General features: G+C 35.7%; 1 protein-coding gene across 1 annotated transcript in view; it reads right to left on the minus strand.

Moving 5' to 3' along the window:
* Positions 1–1,272: 1,272 nt before the first annotated feature.
* Positions 1,273–21,232, minus strand: part of LOC121313281 (exostosin-1-like) — a 113,843-nt gene continuing 93,883 nt past the window's right edge. The window contains exons 7-11 of the mRNA XM_041245652.1: positions 20,122–20,217; positions 15,543–15,632; positions 8,268–8,428; positions 6,391–6,562; positions 1,273–5,333 (exon numbers count right to left, since the gene is read on the minus strand). Of these exons, the coding sequence (XP_041101586.1) occupies positions 5,148–5,333; positions 6,391–6,562; positions 8,268–8,428; positions 15,543–15,632; positions 20,122–20,217 (705 nt within the window). The 3' untranslated portion in view covers positions 1,273–5,147. The remainder of the gene's footprint in view (positions 5,334–6,390; positions 6,563–8,267; positions 8,429–15,542; positions 15,633–20,121; positions 20,218–21,232) is intronic.

Below are 21,232 nucleotides of genomic sequence, written 5' to 3' on the forward strand. Positions count from 1 at the left end.
ATAAAAATGTCAACAGAATGCTTGTTAATTCGAGGGGATTGAAATAAGGAGGACAGAATAAAATACAGAATGTGTTACTCATTAGAAATAGACCAATTTTTTTTTTTTTTTTTTTAAAGAAATAAAATTATTAAGTGTCATGCAAGCCCAGGTGCCTGTTCCATAGGGACTGCAACCCCTCCCCCATTAAAAAGGTAGGAATATCAATGTCACTTATCAATGTAGCAATTGCTCCAGTGTAAGACAAGGTTTACCAAAAGAAAGTATGAAGAGTTAACAAAACAAAAATAGAAACAGATACAATTCAGGGTTGCACAGAGTTCCAGTTTAAGACTAGAAAGCACAGTGGCTCTGATTAAAGGCACATACACACTGTAACTAAACAGAAACAATGATACATTATTTACAGAGGCTTATTCAGTGACAGCAGTCCCCAATGACAGGTATACATATTCATGCTATCTATGTTTTATGCGGAAGCAGGCATCAGGTAAAATGCTCTGAATATTGGGAAGAGAATGAAAAGCAAAAATAAGCAAAAAAAAAAAAGGATTACATGTTTTTACAGTTATACAGTATTGCTGTGTCCATATTTCAGATTCCCCATATGCAGTTCAATCAAATGTGATGTTATTACAAAAATGCATTACAATAGGACTATTTAGACATCATTATGGTATTTGATTGCTACATTTGTACAGTATTTGGTTTGTTATTTTATAAAGCTCTAGCAACAAACAACCTTATTTACAGCAATGTATTTATTTATTTTATGCTGCATGGAAGCCAGTTCATTCAACACAGCATTGCAATGCTTTTCATGGTAGTGTAGTGACAGAACAGTTTTTTTAGTGTCACCATTTAAAAGCAAATTCATTGGTCACGCTTTATTTTAAGGTCCATTTTGTAGTTTAATTGTTAACAAATATTAATTTTTAGCATTAGGGCTAAGGTTAAGGTTAATAAAAACCTGATTTAATTTGCTAAACATTAGTACAGTAACTATTTGAATCGATTTCAAGCATATGATCAATTGGTCCGACATGTCACAAACGTCAAATTCGCGTTGACCCGATAATATCTAATAATTGATCAATAGTCTTACCATTTACAACGTATTTGTACATATAATCGACAAACAAGTTTGTCAATTATTTGTTTTTGACGGGAATTTTATTTAAAGCATGAATATATATATATATATATATATATATATATATATATATATATATATATATATATATATATATATATATATATATATATATATATATATATTGTAGTGCTGCCTTTCTGAAATATTTCCTTAAGTCACCAATGCACCTGTAACTTTAACAGAGCCAATCAGACAAAATAATAATGTCAACATGAGTTTACATAGACACTGGTGAGTGGAAAATATGTGTTTCATGGTACAAAAAAAAAAAAAAAAAGTAGCAGAAAGTCACATGAGTAGCTCATTGTACAGGTCTTCTGTGCTGATCAAAAAAACAAAAAAAAAACAACTGTTGGTGCTTCCTGACAAGCACTCGAAGACACTCACACACACACACACAAAATCATAGTTTATCAAAGTCCATAAATCTGAAGGACACTGTCTTTGGTGGCACTATCTATAAAAACAACCAAACTTCTGATGGAGAATCTAGAAGCTACACACATTTTTAATGAAGCTAAATCAAGTTATATGGCTTTGTAATACCTTTCTCTAGATTTTAATTGCACAATGTCAGCATTACTCTAAGAAGGAAACTCTTAGAAAAGACGTGGCAACGCTATGAAAAAAAAACATTGGCAACATATTAGAAACATTTCAAAACGTACATCTTATACAAAATAAGGTACGTTTTTTTTTTTTTTTTTTTTTGCTTCACAATTTCTCTGTCTAAATATTCCCACATTGTTTTAATAATCATACATTATACACACTTTTTTTCAAAATAAATATATAGGTTTATGTACATTGTGACAAGGCCTGCTCTAACAACTCTGTTTGGGTAATGAAATGGTTTGCTGGGCATGGGTGGGATTTTCTACAGAAGATGATAAAAAAAAAAAAAAAAAGATTAAGAAAATAATATTTAAAAATGAGCACATTAAAGTTTTGAAAGGCTTGATATTTAATTTAAAAAAGTGATTTACAAGGAGAACTACACTTAATATTAACCAGCAGTGAGCCATTTATCTCTACTGTATGCTCATACAGTGACTGCGTTCTCAGCTCAGTCATGGGTCTATTTATCCAAATATGTATTGTATACAACAGAGTTATGCTCAGCCATTTCCCTTTTTAATACCTGTGGGTTTAAAACAGGAAACACAAAAACTCCTAGTCAGCTTCTAGAAAAACTTGGTAGTAAAAGGAGGGAAAATATTTGGTTATGAAGATAATTACCCATATTTCCCTCTTAACTAACTGGTGTGTCAAACACGAGAAATTGTATTGTGAAACTATTTTCTTGAGAATGGCAAACTGTCAGGTTGTTCTGTTTCAAAGGAACAGTATACTGAAGGCTTCATTGCTGGGACAGGGAGACTGAAGGGCTTATCTGCGTTTCTAATGATATTGAGTTAACAGCCTTTGATACCCAACCACAGCATTTAAAATAAAGACAGCTGTGTTACTCAGAAACTCCAATATGTATATGCTCAACAATGAGTCTAGCTCTACACCTCTCACCCATGGTTAAAATTAAGTTTAATCACCTTCACTAAAGGCCACTTGCTCAGCACATCTTCAAGTCATCAGACAGTCAAGTACCGGTAAAGCAAAGGCTAACATAGCCCTGCCATTAAAAAACAGAACTTTTATTACAGACATTAACAATGAACTACACTTGTCAGGGCACCATTTCCTTGAAATTAAAATTGAAAAACAAATGAAGGTATTTGACCAACTAGCATACGTGTATCTGAAAGATGAACCCATGAATGACCCGGTCAAGAAGCCATACAAGCAATTCCTCTGTAAAACATGCGTGTGCATTGAAACTGTGTAGAAGCTACAGGCATAGCAGAATTCATTCAGGTACAGTCTTGGGAATTGGTGCTCTCGAATAGGCAGTAGCTGCATGATGCAGTTAAAGGACATCTTTGTATTAGGACTTATAAAAGCCAAAGTAACTAGAACCATAACAGATCATTTAAAAAAAATGATAGATTGACTTGTTCTTTATTTCTCTTTTAAACTTTCTCCTATTTTCATACTTTTATAAAAAAAAAAAATAAAAAACTTATAAAACACATAATAAATTTAGGAATCAGGATGTATAATATCACAATTATGCTTAAAAAAAAATCATATGCTGGGCTAGTAGCAAAAGTAGACCACAGGGAAGAGGGTACATTTGCTTCATAAAGATCTCTATCATAGAACAATCTGAACAGTAGTTCCATTGTTGGAACTGTCATCCTTAAGGATGGCAACCTTTAGGGAAACAAATGGTTGTCACAACTTGTCATAGTCTAGTGTTGCTATCTACCTTCTTCCATGACATCATTTTGTCGTCGTCCCTCCCAGGCATATCCATAAACTGGAGGACAGAGGGTACAGGCTTTAAAATGTATTCCTCCTTCCAAAAGAACAGGATTAGTACTAGCACACAGTGGGGATCCCTTATATATCCATTATTTAGTTTTGCATTATTTGCTTTGGTGCATCTGCTCACAGAAAGCAAGTTCTAGCGGGCTGCTTGTGTACCCTGACAGTATCTTTGTTATTTAATCTACCAGCAGCATTTGAAACTGGTGCAGTATATACTGGTTTATATAAATCTTGCCCACCTCTTACTGTATGTGTTTTATTTCTTCCTTTACCAATGAGCATAATAGATTCAAAACTACTTTGATTTGACATTGATTTGTCTCTTATTGTATACACCCCAGAGCACAGTCCCCAACTTTAAGATCCTTCAATGAGTAAAACTATGGTCAAGATTGTACCAAAAGATACAGAACATTCCACTTTTTTTTTTTTTTTTTTAAACGTTGTTAGTTATTGTTGGTTCTGTATTTGGTGGCCCTGTAGCACTAACTTTCCTTATTAGGTGAAAATATTTTTTTCCCATGAAAATTGTCTGGAAGGAGAAGTCAAAGTGCTGAAGTTTAGAAGGTGCACTGCACCTTAGATGACTGAAGAGTCTTCAGCAAATGTGGGTATTGCTTCAGAATCACAACATACAAACACCCTTCAAAACAGGGTTTTATTTTACAAGTACAATAAGGTTAAAATTAATGATAAAAATGATGTGTGTCTCAAACTTTCAATTGTGCTATTAGACCTTCAAATAATAATAATAATAATAATAATAAAAAAAAAAAAACATATTGCCTTGACTCTTGTCAAACTTTTCCTTTCCTTCCTACGAATATTGTTTCCCTGTTATCTGCGAGCTATCTGAGAATAAAATATAAAACAATAAAATAAAAAATGAAAACTATCAGGCTCTTTAATCATTGTACAATTTATTTTAACAATCCCTTTTAGTGACCGAGCCTTTAATATATTAGACCCACTGCTTCTCTCAATGGAGGAGTGGTAAAAAATTTAATACCCTATGTGATGTAACAAATATCATTTTCCTACTCCGTCTTTTGCATTGTTCTAAATGAATTCAGATCAGGGTGTTATTTAACCCTTGAAGGGTTATCTAATAAATATCATGCCAAGACCAGAGACGGGGGACAAAACCTTATAGTGAAAAGCAAGGAAAAGATTATTTTAAAATAATCTTTACCCATTTTTTGCCATTTCACTTATCACTTCAGTTTGCTTTTTGCTGATCTCGGATGTTGCGTTCCTTTGAATATGGTGACTCTTGCTTGAATATGAACAGCAGTAGCAAAAATCAACTAAAAAGAAAAAAACTAGCCTCTCTCTGAAACCTTGACCATAAAACAATACAAATCTGCATAGCTGAAGAAAAGAGGTGGGTGGAGATAATTCTTTAATTTGTATCTAAGCAGTCAAACCAGTTATAGCCTGTGCAATGCCACCGAATGCCTGTGTAATAACAGTATATAGAAAGAGTTCCCAGCCAGGAGTCTTGTGATTCCATGTGCAGTTATTCCTCCTGGCTCGAAACATTGTGGGTGTGCTGCAAGTTGAAGGATGGAATGACCCGTTTCCCACCCCAGCGCAGTGTTTGTTAGAGTCGCTCGATGTCCCGATACTTTTTACGGAGAATGGAGACCTGATCTTTGAAAAGGACTGGGTCCAGCCTCATCTGAGAGTGGATGAGGGGCATGGTGCCAAACCAGTTGGCAAACTTGTTCATGCAGGTCTGCCGCTGAGCAAAGTGGTCCGGATCAGCCCAGCGAGAGGCACGGGAGGACTGTAGAAGGGAAATGAGAGACATCAAAATGATTGCTCACCACAAAAACATATTTACAAAGTATGCGGTTAATTACTTCTGTAAGACTGCTTTTCATTCACTGATAGCTGTCAAACCTAGAGCTCAACAATGTGGAAGCAACCCAGAGTGGTTAATGGACCAAAATACAACTGACCCAATGTAAAAGTAAAGTAATCTATGGTCTCCTACACTATTTCTGTAACACACTATGAAATCCAGTTATATAGGTTCCAAAATTAATTTTAGTGCTTCCCTATTGAGTATTGCTGCAAATGATCATAAAGGGATTAAGGTCACTTTAAAGCACTACATTTGGCTATTTATTATAAGTCAGTTTAATGCTTTTAAGTCCTTATTTAGCAACAACTTCCCTGCCTTGTTATTAAAAAAAGAAAAAAATAATTCTCTTTTTTTTAAGTATCCTTATCATAACATACTCAGCCCCCTCCCTCCTCTTCATAGACATGGTGTCAGTAATATTCTATTAATAATTCTACTTTTAAGTACGATGCTGCCTAAAAAGCTCCCAAAACATGACAACTTAGTCAGGATGACACTGCTTATCGCTGACCTCACAGACCTGTCTGCTGCTCAGTGTTCTCTTGAAGCTTTTCAGGCAGAGAGAAGCATTCCATTACTATATATTGCTTTATTTATTTATTTACGTATTTATTACATATTTATGGTTTAGGTTATACACTTTCCTCACTTCCCATAAAAATGTATGTTGAAAAGTAAAAAAAAAAACCCAAAAAACAACAGTGTTACTGTGGAAGGAAAGCTTTTTTTTTTTTAATCTGTTAACTACCATAAAAATTTTTTTTTTTTTAAAATGTGGCGGGCAAGTTCAAAATTTCTGCAGTGGAACAGTTTGCATAGATGTCTATCATTACTAAAACCACCTAGATCAAACATTTTGTTAACTCCCTCTCTGCCTGCCTGCACTTCCATACATGCAAACTATAGTTATTCACAGGGACTGGATTTCCTAACACTAGCAGCACTACCAAAGTGTTCCAGCCTAGCTCTCCATCACCTGTCCCATCATGGTCTCCTTGTACTGCTTCTTTTGTGTGACTTTAATAGGAGGCAGTTTGGTGACGGCAGACACAAGGAAATTCATCAGGATGTCCTCGCAGTTAGCCAATTGGTCCACCATATTCTTCAGGCTAGCAGGTAGGTAATTAGTGTACAAGTAGTGATAATATCTGGAAGTAAAAACAGAACATGTAATGGGATGGAAATAAGACTTCTTCCCAGTGTCACAAGAAAGACACAAGCCTTTAAACAAGATAAAGAAATATGTACAGTCGTAGACAAAAGTATTTGGGCAGTTAAAAAAAAAAGAAAAAAAAGAGAGAAAACCACAAAAGAAATCGATTTCTATAATTTCTATTGAAATATATAAATTAAAGTAGAGATTCAGCTTTACAATAAAACAAAATTATTACATAACAAAAAGTTTTGTTTTGGATTCGGCTGACCATAAAATTTGGTTGAAGAAATCATCAGGCTTCTTCACGTATTCAGTGGAAAACTCCAACTGCTTTCTTCTGTGTATTGTTTTTAACAAAAGTTTGCATTTTGGTTTTCTCCTATCTTGTTAAGTTATCGTTGAATTGTTCGCTCGTGAATGTCTTGACCATCTTCTCTCAATTATTGCGTCAAATCTTTTACAATAATCTGGGAATTTTGCAAGGCTGCTCGAACGATGATTCTTCCAAATTTTGCAGAAACTTTTCTTGGTCTTCCAAACCTGGAGCTAGTTGGAGTAGTTCCTGTTCTCCTGCGTTTGTCAATAATAACCCACACAGTGCTTTTTGGTAAACCGAGTCTTCTGTTTTTTTTTTTTTTTCTGGCAGTTTCTCCTTTTTCGTTTAGTTGTATCGCTGCCATTTTGAGATCTTTGCTGTACTCTTTAGTTTTAACTATTTTTGTTACTTTTTTGAATCACAAATTTCCAATTTATTTTCCAGCACTTGATGATTATGTATTTATTCTATACCGTAATTAGCATCAGGTGTCGGTTTTCAATCATGGTAATTGTCAATAATTAGCAAAGAATGGGTTTCATACAAAATATGTTAATTGCCCAAATACTTGTCAAAGTATGATATTGTACACACAAAAGGACATTTGAGTATTGTTAAAAACTGACCAAATGCTAAAACCAAAGACTTTATACAAGTACATTTCCTTGTGTAATTCACTAGATATTATTGTGTATGACTTAACTGTTTTGCAGTAGGAGGTAGACTTTTTATTTTTGCTGGTGTTTTTGTTTAGGCTTCAGAGGCAATTAGATACTCCCTCTGCAAATTGGCTTGTTAGCAAATTGCTGCTTTGATGTGTGAGATAAGTGATGTGATATCACAATTTCTAATAATACACAATTATACTGATATATATCAAGGAGTTTAAATGAAATGTCCAATCCAGACATCTGATGTTATTATTACTGAAAGAAATATCCACTTGGGTTTACATTAAAAAGTGCCATGTCAGTGGTGTGAACTGATGATAGCTAAGAAGGAGCCATGTTAATATTTTAGATGTCTCACTTTGTAAGAACTAACCAATGTAAATTTTAAAAAAGCCTATCACCTCTATATTATAGGAGTAATACTTCTAAAATGTGCTTATCATGCTGTGTGCATACATGTAGCTAAGAGACACAAAATACCTGAACATTGATACTCTGCTATTTAATTACATTTCTCTTTGGAATGAAGGCTACCATGGCAGTAAAAATAAATAAATAAATAAATCTTCAGATTCAATTGATAGTTAGGCCAAGCCCTTGTGTGTTTCAGTATTACTGCCAAACAACCAATTGCACTTCTTCACTTAGAAGAAGATAATCTACTTTCACAGTTCTTTAGTGTTGGTAGTTTCAGCAGTCCTGTTACTTACCTGTGGTATATAGCAGCTCCTGTCAATACCATGGAATAGTCATTCGTCCACTTCGAGGTATAGCCCCACCTCTCCTTGTTGCTATCCCAGAAATGACTGCGGGCAGGGTATCCCACAATTCTCTCTGGAAAACTCTGCCACACTGTAAAGGCAAAATCCACCTGCAGCACAGAAAGAACCACAGTTCATATTTTTGCCTCAGAATCACTTTACTTCCAACAAGCTAAACCCATTTGATACACCATCACTTCTGTAACGCCCATCAAAGCCCTACATAATTGCCTTAAGAAAAAAAAAAATTAAAAAAAAATCGGTAAATGAAGAAGAAATAATAAATAAGTTCAAATGATCTCTTTTTGTGGTTATCCAATTTGACTTTTCTCCCTAAAGGAATCTCTAGATTAAAGCAATTGACACACGTTTTAAGTTGATACTGTCACAGATGGTTCTGACACACCCTTTTTGTGCTATAAGTCATCAGATCCTTTTGCATTGAAGGCCTCAGTTGCAAGGGCGTGCGGCTCTTTGATGGACCCAGATTCAGTTAAAATGTGTTTGCCCACTGACGATGGGAATGAGAGTGTAGAGAGGGGAGTCCAGCTAACAAGATTCAAGTTTCTGCAGGTATTATTCTGTTAAAGACTGTCACTGCTACTGGAAGCAGGATGATCTTTGGGATACAAACTGAACATAATATTGGAATGACTGTAATGTGTTTTAAAGAATATAAAACCAGTAGAAAATATTATTAGCAGATTTCTGTGTGGCCTGTGTGAATAAGTTCATTGTACTGAAGGTCAGGCCGGCCTGATGAATATTCCAAACCTCCCTTATCAGGCAAAAACATCTTTTTTTAATTAGACTCAGAGCCTCAAAACATTCTGATCCAGCGAGAACAGAATGGCAAACTCTCTGGAACAGAGTTAATATGCCAGAAGCAATCAAGCTAGGATAGGTATGTGGTTCGAATATGGTATGAAAAAACAAAAGTATTTAAATAAATAAGAACCCTAATATAATAACATTGGAGTAAACGAATGAGCACTCCTAAGTTTTAATATCCAAGATTGCATCTGGTGCCTAATTAAATTTAACCTCTTGCCTTCTGTGTATACCAATGGAGTAAAATAAAATTAGAATTTATAAGAGATTGCTATATGGACATACACATATATATATATATATATATATATATATATATATATATATATATATATATATATATATATATATATATATATATATCTATATAATATACATATAAACTTGTATTGTACTTAGTAACAAGGATCCTGTGAACTCCAGTTTGCCTACATTTTAGGGAAAGTAAGGGTTGAAAATGAGAACCATGAGCTCATGTTCCAATATTTTGGAAAGGAGTTCTATCCAATTAATTTTAATTTTTTTTATATAACTCCAATTAGTTTTAAAAAGGATTTTTTTTTACCGGATTCTTCTAGAATATTTCATTTACTCAAAGATAAGAACTGTCAAGGCAGATTGATGATCACATTCAACTGGGACTCCTGATGTATTCAATGGGGGGGAAATCCTATATAAGCCCAGAGCAAGACCCCATTCGATACCACTGAACTTGATCTTGCAAGCTGTGAGGGTCTCTGAAAAACTGATTGCTGTTTGGTCGTATTCAGAAGTCTCTGCCTTTTGAAGACACTTATTATTTTTTATATATCCTACACTACACTTCCATATACTGGAAGGTAAGCATATATTTCAATTTAACATCTCTTTTTGATTGGATGCATTGCTATAAGGTATAGGATTTATATTTTAGCTGTAGAGAGGGATATATTGAATGTTCTAGAACATAACGGTAGGCACTATAGCTTTTTGCATTTTATAGCCTGAAGGCTAAGCATGCAATAACCATATTTGTAATACTATATTGAGATACTAATGCTGTTAATCCTTTAAAGGCACTGGATCGCCCAGATTTCTTATTACTTGGGATTTACGGTGGTCTGCGCAACCAACCAATCCACTTTTAAAAGCATTGAATAAAACGAAAGAGCTACTGCTCTGATTTGTTAAAACTTCAAATTAAATGAGTCTCTGCGATTTTCTTGTTTATTAAAAATCTGACTTACCTGTATATCCTGTTATGTTGGGAAATATTTTTAAGAAAAATAAAAAAAACTGAAATATCTTGCTTTCATAAGTATTCAACCCCTGTGCTGTGGAAGCTCCCAGTTTGCACCGATGAAAGAAACTGCCCTAAAGAGGACACAATTACCTTACCATTGGCCTCCACCTGTGAACCATTAAAGTTGTTGTCACATGGATAAAAACCCCACTGTTGAAGGATCATTGGTAAGGCTGTGAATCTGAAGGAAAATGAAGACCAAAGAGCATTCTACAGAAGTTAGAGATAAAGTAATACAAATGCATAGATTAGGGAAAGGGTACAAAATAATATCCCAGTAAGCACAGTTTAATCAATAATCAGGAAGTGGAAGCTGCATCACACCACCCAGGCACTGCCAAGAAAAGGCAGTCCCTTAAAACTAGAAGGAGACTTGTGAGAGAAGCCACCGAGAGGCCAACAATCACTTTGAAGGAGCTACAGAGTTCAGTGGCTGGGAGTGGAGTAATGGTGCACCAGTCAACCATATCAAGAGCTCTGCATGACACTGGCCTGTATGGGAGGGTGGCAAGAAAGAAGCCGTTACTCAAAAAGTACCATCTGAAAGCACATCTGGAGTTTGCCAGAAAACATGAGAGTGACCCAGCTGCGATGTGGGAAAAGGTTTTGTGGTCAGATGAGACCAAGATAGAGCTTTTTGGCCAAAACTCAAAGCGCTATGTGTGGCGCAAACCTAACACTGCCCATTCCTCAAGACACACCATCCCTACAGTGAAGTATGGTGGTGGCAGCATCATGCTGTGGGGATGCTTCTCATCAGCAGGGACTGGACATCTTGTTACAATTGAAGGAAGAATGGATGGAGCAAAATACAGGAAAATACTGCAGGAGAATCTGCTTCAGTCCCCTAAAAAACTGAAGCTTGGAAGGAAATTCACCTTTCAACAGGACAATGATCCCAAGCACAAGGCCAAAGCAACATTGGAGTGGCTCAAGAACAAAAAGGTGAATGTCCTACAATGGCCCAGTCAAAGTTCTGATCTCAATCCCATTGAGAATCTGTGGCACTATTTGAAAATTACGGTCCACAAGCGTCGTCCAACCAACTTGAACAACCTGGAGCAAATCTGCCAAGAAGAATGGGCCAAAATCACTCTGACACTGTGTGCAAAGCTGGTACATACTTACCCCAAAAGACTTAAAGCTGCTATTGCAGCGAAAGGTAGCTCTACCAAATGTTAATGTGTGGGGGTTTAATACTTATACTTATACTTTTTCTTAAAAATATTTCCCAACATAAAACCATTGTCACCTTACAATGATTGATTTTGAGTTTAAGTGTTTTAAAATAAAATATCGAACAGAACGAAAGTTCAATGTACCATTTGCAATTCAGTAATATGAGAGAATTGGTCAGGGGTCTGAATACTTTTGCAAGGCACTGTATATGAGTTAATTGTGACCGCTTATGACCTTCCACTTGCCTAGACATGCAGACAAAATGCGGGTTTATACCAGCTAAATCTGTCCCAAGCAGCAAGTACAAACCAGTTTATAAGATTGCGTTCATTTGAGAAAAGTGCACCATTAAGGAGGATTATCAAATGTATGGTTAAATCCAAAGGGCTGAGTGTAACGCCACACCATGATTCTGCTTTTTGTCTCAATTCCTCTAACTCCCCTCAAGTCTGTTTTATCTGTCTTCAAGACTTTTTTTTTCACTTCCACCGCATGTTACTCAATCTCCTAGCAACAGCCATTAGTGCCACCAAACTCACTTTCCTGCACATCTTAGGGATAAAAACACCTGCCGCACAGGGAGTCAATCTACAATCTACAGTGTTGTGGCAAAGTTAAAGGGCTGACTCAAAGCAAATGTCTTGAAAAATAAACTATTGTCAAAAAAATTATCTGAAGCTTACAAGAAGGTTGTTATGCTAGCAAAAAAGGAAATATTTTTTGAAAGCCTTGTTTATGGGCTCTTTAAACTGTATTAATCACATAGGCATGTTTAAATCAACCCTTTTATTACATTACTAAAGACATTAATAAATATGGTTTACAGAGCTCCATGATAGCACAGGGTATACAATTTAGGGTGTCAGTGTTATAATATGTAGCAGTTTAGATAACACAAAGAGTCCACTGTCTTTACTTTTCCTAGGATTTCAACAGGCGAATTCATCATTATTAGAAAGAGGTCTATTACAATGTGAAACTGAAAAACAACTTTGTAATTCCAATGACTTGGCAAGTTGAAAAACAAAAAACTGTGAATCCATTATCCTAATCGAAGTATTTTTTCACCTTGCCTTTACAGCTCATTAAGAAATCAGACCCAACACCCAGCACTCTTTGATGTCAGTGTTAAAAACTTGAAGGGGAGTCTGGCAAGGGGAGAACAGCCTTATTCCATTTCAGATATGCAGGTGCACGCTGCTTTTATGTGGCTGTTATGAGCTAAAAGAGGCAGCAGCAGATTACACTGGGTGGAGTGTGTTAAATAAATGTTGTGGTTTTTTTTTTACACCCATCTCAGGCAACCCTCAAGGGGGCAGAAATGATGATGAACATGCCTTTCATACAAGTGTCAGCTCAAATACACACGCACGAGAGGAGAAAAGGTGCAGCACAAGAGGCTCATGCTGACAAGTAATACGTGGGACCTATTTTAGCGAATGAAATAAAGCTGTAAGCTACAATAAAATTATTTTCATAGCTTAGTAAATTTAAAGGGTAAACACAGATATTGATCCATGTACAAATTTATACAACCAGCATACAGAAATACATGTAGAGGTGAAACTACGTCTCTGTTTATGCCAGTTTAAGCCAGCTATATGGAAGACTACTGTAAAATTAAGAAATTTAAACCCACAGCGATGAGACAACTGAAATGGTAACTGAAACATCAAAACCAAAACTATCAGTGCTGGCTTATACTAAAGCATGCATCTGAAATATTGTGCGACAGATTGATCAATGTATTGACACTTTATGAAAGGAAAAAAAATGTTATAAAAATAGGTCACAAGCAACATAAGTTAACATTTTAGGATGAAAAAATAAACATTTTCCTTTAAGAAAATGAATCGTTTGTGTAAAGACCTTTAGTCTGTCTCAATGTTCTTTAAAAATACATACATGCACGCATTTATTTAAATACATTACTAAACTGAAAACTCGCACAGTTACAAGAATGTTAATATCATTTTCAGAATTATATATTGAATTACTTTGCAGCAAGTTCCTGATGCACACTGTAGCTTTCTGATATGATCACAAATCAGCAGCCTTTGTTTGACTGTATTATAAATGACAGGGACAGAATGGAAATGCAGACAAAATCCCCACAAAGAAAGCTTATGTAAAGGGGCATGAAATTCCAAATAGCTTTTATTCTCAAAGGAGACTGACACACCTTCTCACTTCACCCCTAAAGGAGCTTCTATGCAGCTGCTTCTACGTTACTTTGTCAATGGCGAAGACATGTAACTATACCTATTTCTTCTCTGCTTCTCAGCACTTTCCGCGAAATAAATGATTTAAAGTGCTGATAAATAAATTATTAGGATGTATTGGTATGGCAGATAGTGTCTGTGCCCCTTCATGAAAAACAGTAGCTTTTCTAGGCATGAGTAATGAGTGTGTGTTTTTGGGGTACAGGTAAAGCACTCCCTTGTTATACTAAGTGCTAACGACCATGCTTATATTTTACCCACAACACCATTTTACATGCTTGCACTCTAATTATAAGGCGGATTACCATATACTAGCTCTCTCCAGTCATAACGAGGAAGCACTATGAAAATAGTATTATTGATGGGGAGGAGGGGATAGTCATAGAAGATTCATTTTGGAAACATATATAGAGAAAATACGATCCTTAAATTAGTGTTAACTACAGCATGTAGACATGTGGACTAGCCAATTAGCATACAGTAAGCCAGGTCGTATCACAAGGTTGGACAGTGGTTTATTCTTTTAACTTTTCAGCAACTCATCTGGGAGCCATACATTTAATGGAAAAGAATAAAATCAATGCAAATGTCCACCATATACGTTTACAGGAGTGCTTGTAGTGAGAAATTGGGTATGTTTATCAGATGTATCAATTTTGCGTTAATTCACAAAGCCTAAATAGGAACTCAATCCTGCCCTTAGGTGAACTCGGCAACACTTACCTTTACTTGAAAAAGTTTAATTTAATTTGCAGAGTGCAAATGCTGTTTTGGATAATTGCAAAAGGATTTATATCTTTTGGCCGTGCTCCTTTGTGTTAAAAAAAAAAAATAAAAAAAAAAAATCAATAAATACAAACTCCCCAAGTGTTAACTTAAATGCCTGGATATTTCTTTTAAACTGTTACAAAAAGAAACAGTTAATTAGTTTGGGGACTGCACCCAAACAATACTTTCTCAATATATGAATTTTAAACTAATGTCCCAAAAGGGGGGGGGGGGGTGGTTGGGGGCGCGGGGGATGAAATTTTAGGAAAATACTTTAAAAAAAAAAACATGCAGTAAGAGAGCAATAGCAGAGCCATCATTGAGGAAGAGAAGCCAAATTAAAAATGTTTATTGCATATGTCTATTTTCCAAAAACCAACCGTATTCTAGCTAAAAGTGAATTCATTTCAGCCTTCCGAGACATTAACTTTGCAGCACTTCAAATGTATATTATTTTACTCCTGATTATCAGGAATATGTTCAGTAAAGATATTTTCTCAACATGGTAACCATGCATCAGTGGCACTGGAATGATTTTTAAAGTTGGGGTGCTGAAAGCCATTGAACAAAACTGTAACCCCTGTATATGATGGAAGCCACACCCCCAGCACCCCTAGTTCCAGCGACCTTGCCATGCTTGAAGTAAGCAATGCTGTATGGCATTGCTCCAAACTTGACAATGGGTAAAAGGGATGCTTATCTAAGAAATGGGTTAAGCCTGGATACATTTTAAACAAGACCTGTTCTCAAAAGTTATATTGTGTAACCTTATTTACAGTATCTGCCTGTGCTTAATTCCAATGCTTGTGAAATAAACTTTCTAACTTCAGTTGACTCTTTCAGGGGATGTGGGAGTATAGGCTTTGTTATTAAGAATAAGGTTTTCACTTTAAAATGGCTTAATAATACAAGGTGGGTTTTTCAACCTGGTTTTATACTAACCTCTGTGGTTGACAATACTGTGTCCTCATCAAGACTCAGTACAGCATCAGTGAGTATAGTGTCATAGGGCTGAAAGCGACTGCCCATGATCTGAAAAAAAAATAACCTCCAGTTAACCAGAATGAAATGTACAATATAATAAAAACGACAATAGGAAACACACGTGTAGCAATGGTTCACATTTAAAAAATACACTCCACTTTTCTGTAGCTCCAATAATACCAGATATCACTTTATGTCTTTTCCTTGAGAATGCAATAATAATAATAATAATAATAATAATAATAATAATAATAATAATAATAATAATAATCTTTATTTTTAATAAGAAGCCTTTCAAAATAAAGTGTTGCAAAGCGCTTCACACAAAAACATTACAAATATTATGAGAAAGCAAGAAAATCAATAAAAACTAAAGAAAAAAAACACATAGAACAGTAAAACAAGGCAAAGAATAAAAGGATAATTTTAGCATAAAAACACTACATTATAAAAGTGTGTTTTTAATCTTGTTTTAAAAGCAGTGAGACACTGTGCTTCCCTTGCAGAGCCAGACAGATGATTCCACAGTTTTTCGGTCTTATAAGTTAATGCTCTACCACCTGTGTTTTTTTTTTTTGTTTTTTGTTTTTTTAATTTGTAGGACAGTAAGCAACCTGGCATTCTGTGATCTGAGTGAGTGTCTAGGAATATTTGGGAATAAAAGATCTTTTAAATACGATGGTACAAGGTCATTTAATGCCTTATAAATTAAAAGCAACACCTTAAAATCTACCCTGAAATCGGACTAGAAGCCAGTTCAGAGATGCTCGCACAGGAGTATTGTGACCTTGTCTCTTAGTCCAAGTTACAATCCTAGCTGCAGCATTTTGTATAAGTTGCAGTCGAGATATAACATAGCTAAGAACATCACAGAATAGGGCATTACAATAATCAGTTCTAGAAGACACAAAAGTATGCATCAATCTCTCAGTATCTGAATGGGGAAAAAACACTTCTCAATTTGGGAATTTTTCTTAGATGATAAAAATAAATGTTTGTAATTTTTCTGATTTGTGTCTCAAAAGAAAGGTGGGGGTCGATGATCACACCTAAATTTCTCATTTTGTTTGCAAGTTCATAAGAGAAGCCAACAAGGAGTAAACCAGACATATTACTCTGTTGCTTCTGAGATGACAGAATCATCACTTCTGTTTTATCTGAGTTAAGCATTGATAAAGTTAGCAAGACAGGTACTCAATATTTGCAGCTGAGGTGTCACCCTGTTTCAAGGACAAAAACAGCTGTGTATCATCAGTGTAGCAATGAAAATGAACCCCAAATCTACGAATGATATTGGCCAGTGGCAGCATATACAAAGAAAACAGTCAGGCCAAGAATTGAGTCCTGTGGGACCCCGCATGTAACCTTTGACAAAAAACGATGTCACCTCCTCTATTTTAAAAATTGCAACCTGTTTGACCTGACAGTCCTACCAGTTTTTCAAGGCAATCAATTAAAACAGAATGACCAATAGTGTCAAACGCAGCACTTAAATCTAATTGTGTAAGGACTGAAGGTGTGCCCATGTCAAATGACAACAACACATCATTAACCCCTCTAGTGCTGTCTCGGTGCTATGATAAGGCCGAAACCCAGGCTGAAATTTCTCATGTATGTTATGAACTGCAAGAAATTTGTTGTTGCTCTTTCTAAAACTTGACAGAAATTGAAGATTTGAAATAGGCCTGTAGTTATTAAGAACATTCTTCTTAATATAGACAGCTGTGTGGTCCAGTGGTTAAAGAAACTGGCTTGTAATCAGCAGGTACCCGGTTAAAATCCCAACTCAGCCACTGACTCATTGTGTGACCTCCAGCAAGTCACTTAACCTCCTTGTGCTCTGTCTTTTGGGTGAGACGTTGTTGTAAATGACTCTGCAGCTGATGCATAGTTCACACACCCCAGTCTCGTATCTTGTAAAGTGCTTTGTAATGGTGGTCCACTATGAAAGGTGCTATATAAAAATAGATGAATATTATTATTGTTGTTATTAATATTATTATTATTATTATTATTATTATTATTATTAATTGTGATCTAAGGTAGATTTCTTGAGCAGTGGTTTTACCACTGCAGTCTTGAAATAATACCTGATAAAAAAGGAGCTGTAAACAATTTTTAATGTCTTGGTACTTATTTTGGAGAATACTTCTTTAAAAAGTGGAGTAGGGATTGGATCTGACGAACATGTAGTTGATTTCATCTTCTTAACAATATTAGCCAGATTCATTTGACTAACTGAAGAAACATGCTCAAAAATCTGGATTGGTGTAGTGCAACCAAAGGTAAAAGTAGCATAGTTTGATGATGCATCTAAATTTGGCACGCTGTTGGATATCCGATTCCTAATTACAACTTACACGTGATAAGAGAGTTTGATTGGACAGACTCTGGAGGAAGATTAGTTAATTTAGCTATAGACTGAAATAGATTATACTAGTTTATTTCAATGAGATTTGAATAATACACTGATCTTGCTGAGGACAGTGCAGCCCTATATTTCAAAATATTATCTTTCCAAATTAAATTACGGAACTGAAGTCTAGTAGCTCTCCATCAACGTTTTAGTTTTCAACACGTGTTTGTTCATACGTGCCGTAGAGGGCGCTGTGCAACAACATTATATATTCTCTAGCACAACCTAGGGCATGACAATAGGGCTTGGTCATAAGAAGTTGTGTTCTTGGACTTTGATAATACATTTGCTATTTTAATTAATAAGACACTGTTAAATATAAATTACACAACCGTTGCTTTCTTGCCTTACCTTATTAATCATCCCTGTATTGTGGGGCTGTATGTTGAACCACAGGCCTTAGGTTGTGCACCCTGTATAATGGATCACAACCTTGATGTTGAAGGATTGCCCCTCCCCACCTCACCCCACATTGAAACACTGCATTGCTACACAAATCTTTTGTGCAAAATATGTTGATATTGTCTTTCTGTGTTGAGATGCATATTGATGCTTTACAGTAGGAGTGTGAAACAGTTGTATTATGTTGGGGATAATTCAGGGTTCACAGGTTGGGAACCTCTGTTCTTACACTAGTGGTGTGTAAGATTGTATTTATAAATATATATATGTATAAAGGCCATTAATATATATTCACATTTATTGCATAGCAAATCTAAAAGATTACTCCTTAAAATCTTTTTTTTTTTAAAAAAAGGTGTAATTTACAGTCTGAGCAATTTTGCTGAGCAGCTCCTACTGTATACACCCACCTGGAACAACCCAAGAACCGTGCAGAGCTTTTAACAATACACTGCTCATATGATTCCTGAGAAAGTCAATAGCCTTTCAATTATCAACAGAACATCACTGGCTTTTTGGAAAAGGTGTTAAATAATTTCAAATAATTTTTTAAAGAGCTGTCACCATTTTGCCCGTTTGGTAACCCAGTAACCTGTACAACAGAGGGCCAATGATACAGTTTCCATCACAGCTACAGTACAGTTCTGTGTGTCAACCAGGAACAGTTACAACTTACTTGGGTTGAATTATAAATGTCTTTGAACACTCTCCCCAGCTGTTACGTAAAATCCACATTTTACAAACATAAAATGAGCAACAACAATATGCTCTTAATGTTTGTTCATGGGCACCTGCTCCATTTCATTCAGTAAACTGCTGGAAATGAGCAGTGTGAAGTGCATTAAGTGTAAAACAGTTTTTTATCCCAAGGTCAGAGCCTGGTGTTAAACACAGTAATTGTATGTTATACCAATGCTTGTTTGTCATGTGTTGTTTAGCTAAGTGGTGGCTTTAGTTCACTCCTAGATGCTCTACAGTGTCATTCTTCTTATTCAGTTAACCTTCAGAAACACCTACCATCTACAGTATGCCACATGTAAGGAAACACATAGGATTCTGAAATCTATTTTTCAGCAATGCGAGCATCTAATGAAAACGCACATCTAGGATTTCAAAAGCAAAACCCCTATGGCTGTCACTGCGAGAGAACCGAACACAGCAGCTCTGCTTTACATTGTACTTTGCATATCTCGAATTTCCTAATCCTTTAAACACCTGGAGTAACTGCATTTTGCAGAGGCTCTTTTTTTTTAAAAAATACACAGCTTACAGCTTTGCTAAATTTACAGTCCTTAAGCAAGAAAACAATGGTAACGGTAATAATGGGAAAAGAATTTCCCAACTCCCATAAGCTCTTTACATACATACTCAAGTTCTAGTTCAAGTTGGCAGCAACTACACTCACACCTCCCAATCCAACCCCCCCCCCCCCTCAAGGATTAAGAAAGCAGGTTATCCACTAACTAAACCTTTCATATGCAGAATGTGCAGACAGCCTGTGCTATATGATTATGCAATTGTGTTTTTCAACACTAAGAAACACTGCATGTTCCATGGTGACTCATGGAACCACGTCAAAACTAGGCCATGAGGATGAGAATATAATTCTGCGTGTACAGTCCCATGGCACGCAGCTCTCTCCAGTTTACTGCATGGCTGACTGAAGTGCCTGAGATGTAACATAGTTTTTTTTTTTTTTTTTTTTTTTTCTTATCTTACCTTGTTCTCTCCTTCTATTACTATGACAGGCACAGATGTAGGTGGCCAGCGGTGTTTGGCTGGCAAGGGCTTGTCACAGTTCCACAAAACAATAACCTGAAAAAAAAAAAAAAACATGTCAGCATCACACATCCCCTGACTCAGCTGTAATTTCACAATTACAGCCATCTGTTAATGGCCTGATGTATATCAACATTATGTAGAGAATAGTATAGAGTAGGCCATGACAATGATGCTTTAATGTAAATTAGACAAGAGGTATTTAACACACGCATGTCATAAGTAGGCAAAGGGGATAGTACTGTATAATGGTAACGTATATTAAAGTGAATGATTAACAATATGTGACATAACTTCTGCTAAATATTGTTAATACCAGATTTCATCACAATATAAGCTTTTTTTTCATAGATATATGTAAAAACATAACTGTGACATACAGATGGACAAATGCCTATTCAGAAATAAGTCACCATATATTCCTAAATCCAATACTTTTGTTAAGTAATGTTAACATTAAGTTTCATCACAATTGTAGAAGCAGTTTTCCACATATATGTAAAGTGTACATGTATACGGTAACCACGTACAACCGTCTCCACTATAGCCCTATCACTGGCAATCTCCTCCTCTGCGGGGGATGAGAAGTGGCATGTATTGTATTCTTGTTTTGCTACCTTGATCTACAAGCTTGGATATGATTTTCATAACCTGAGGCTGCTGCAGATTTAAGTCTTCAAAAAGGGAGGGGAGGAGAACAGCACAATTCTTTCCAGATAGGCAACATTAATCAAATGGGTTTGTTTTTGTTGAATACACAGGGGTCTCTTTTACATGATAGCAGATTCCAAAAAGTCAGATATTAAGCGGATTAATGATTCAATTGTCAAACAAACTATTCCAACAGGACAGGCTGAATACACACTGCACATCCATTTCAGCAGAGTTCTGCTAGCTCAGTGACGCTCACTGGAATAGAGAACACTTGATACAAAACATATGGCTGCAGCTTTAAGATAAAATAATGTGAAAAATCGAAGATATTTTAGAATAAGATCTCTACACGGGTAGATATAACAGTGACTAATGGATAGAAACACTAGGGTTTCTC

Source organism: Polyodon spathula, chromosome 3 (assembly GCF_017654505.1).
Source record: "Polyodon spathula isolate WHYD16114869_AA chromosome 3, ASM1765450v1, whole genome shotgun sequence".
Classification (NCBI taxonomy): domain Eukaryota; kingdom Metazoa; phylum Chordata; class Actinopteri; order Acipenseriformes; family Polyodontidae; genus Polyodon; species Polyodon spathula.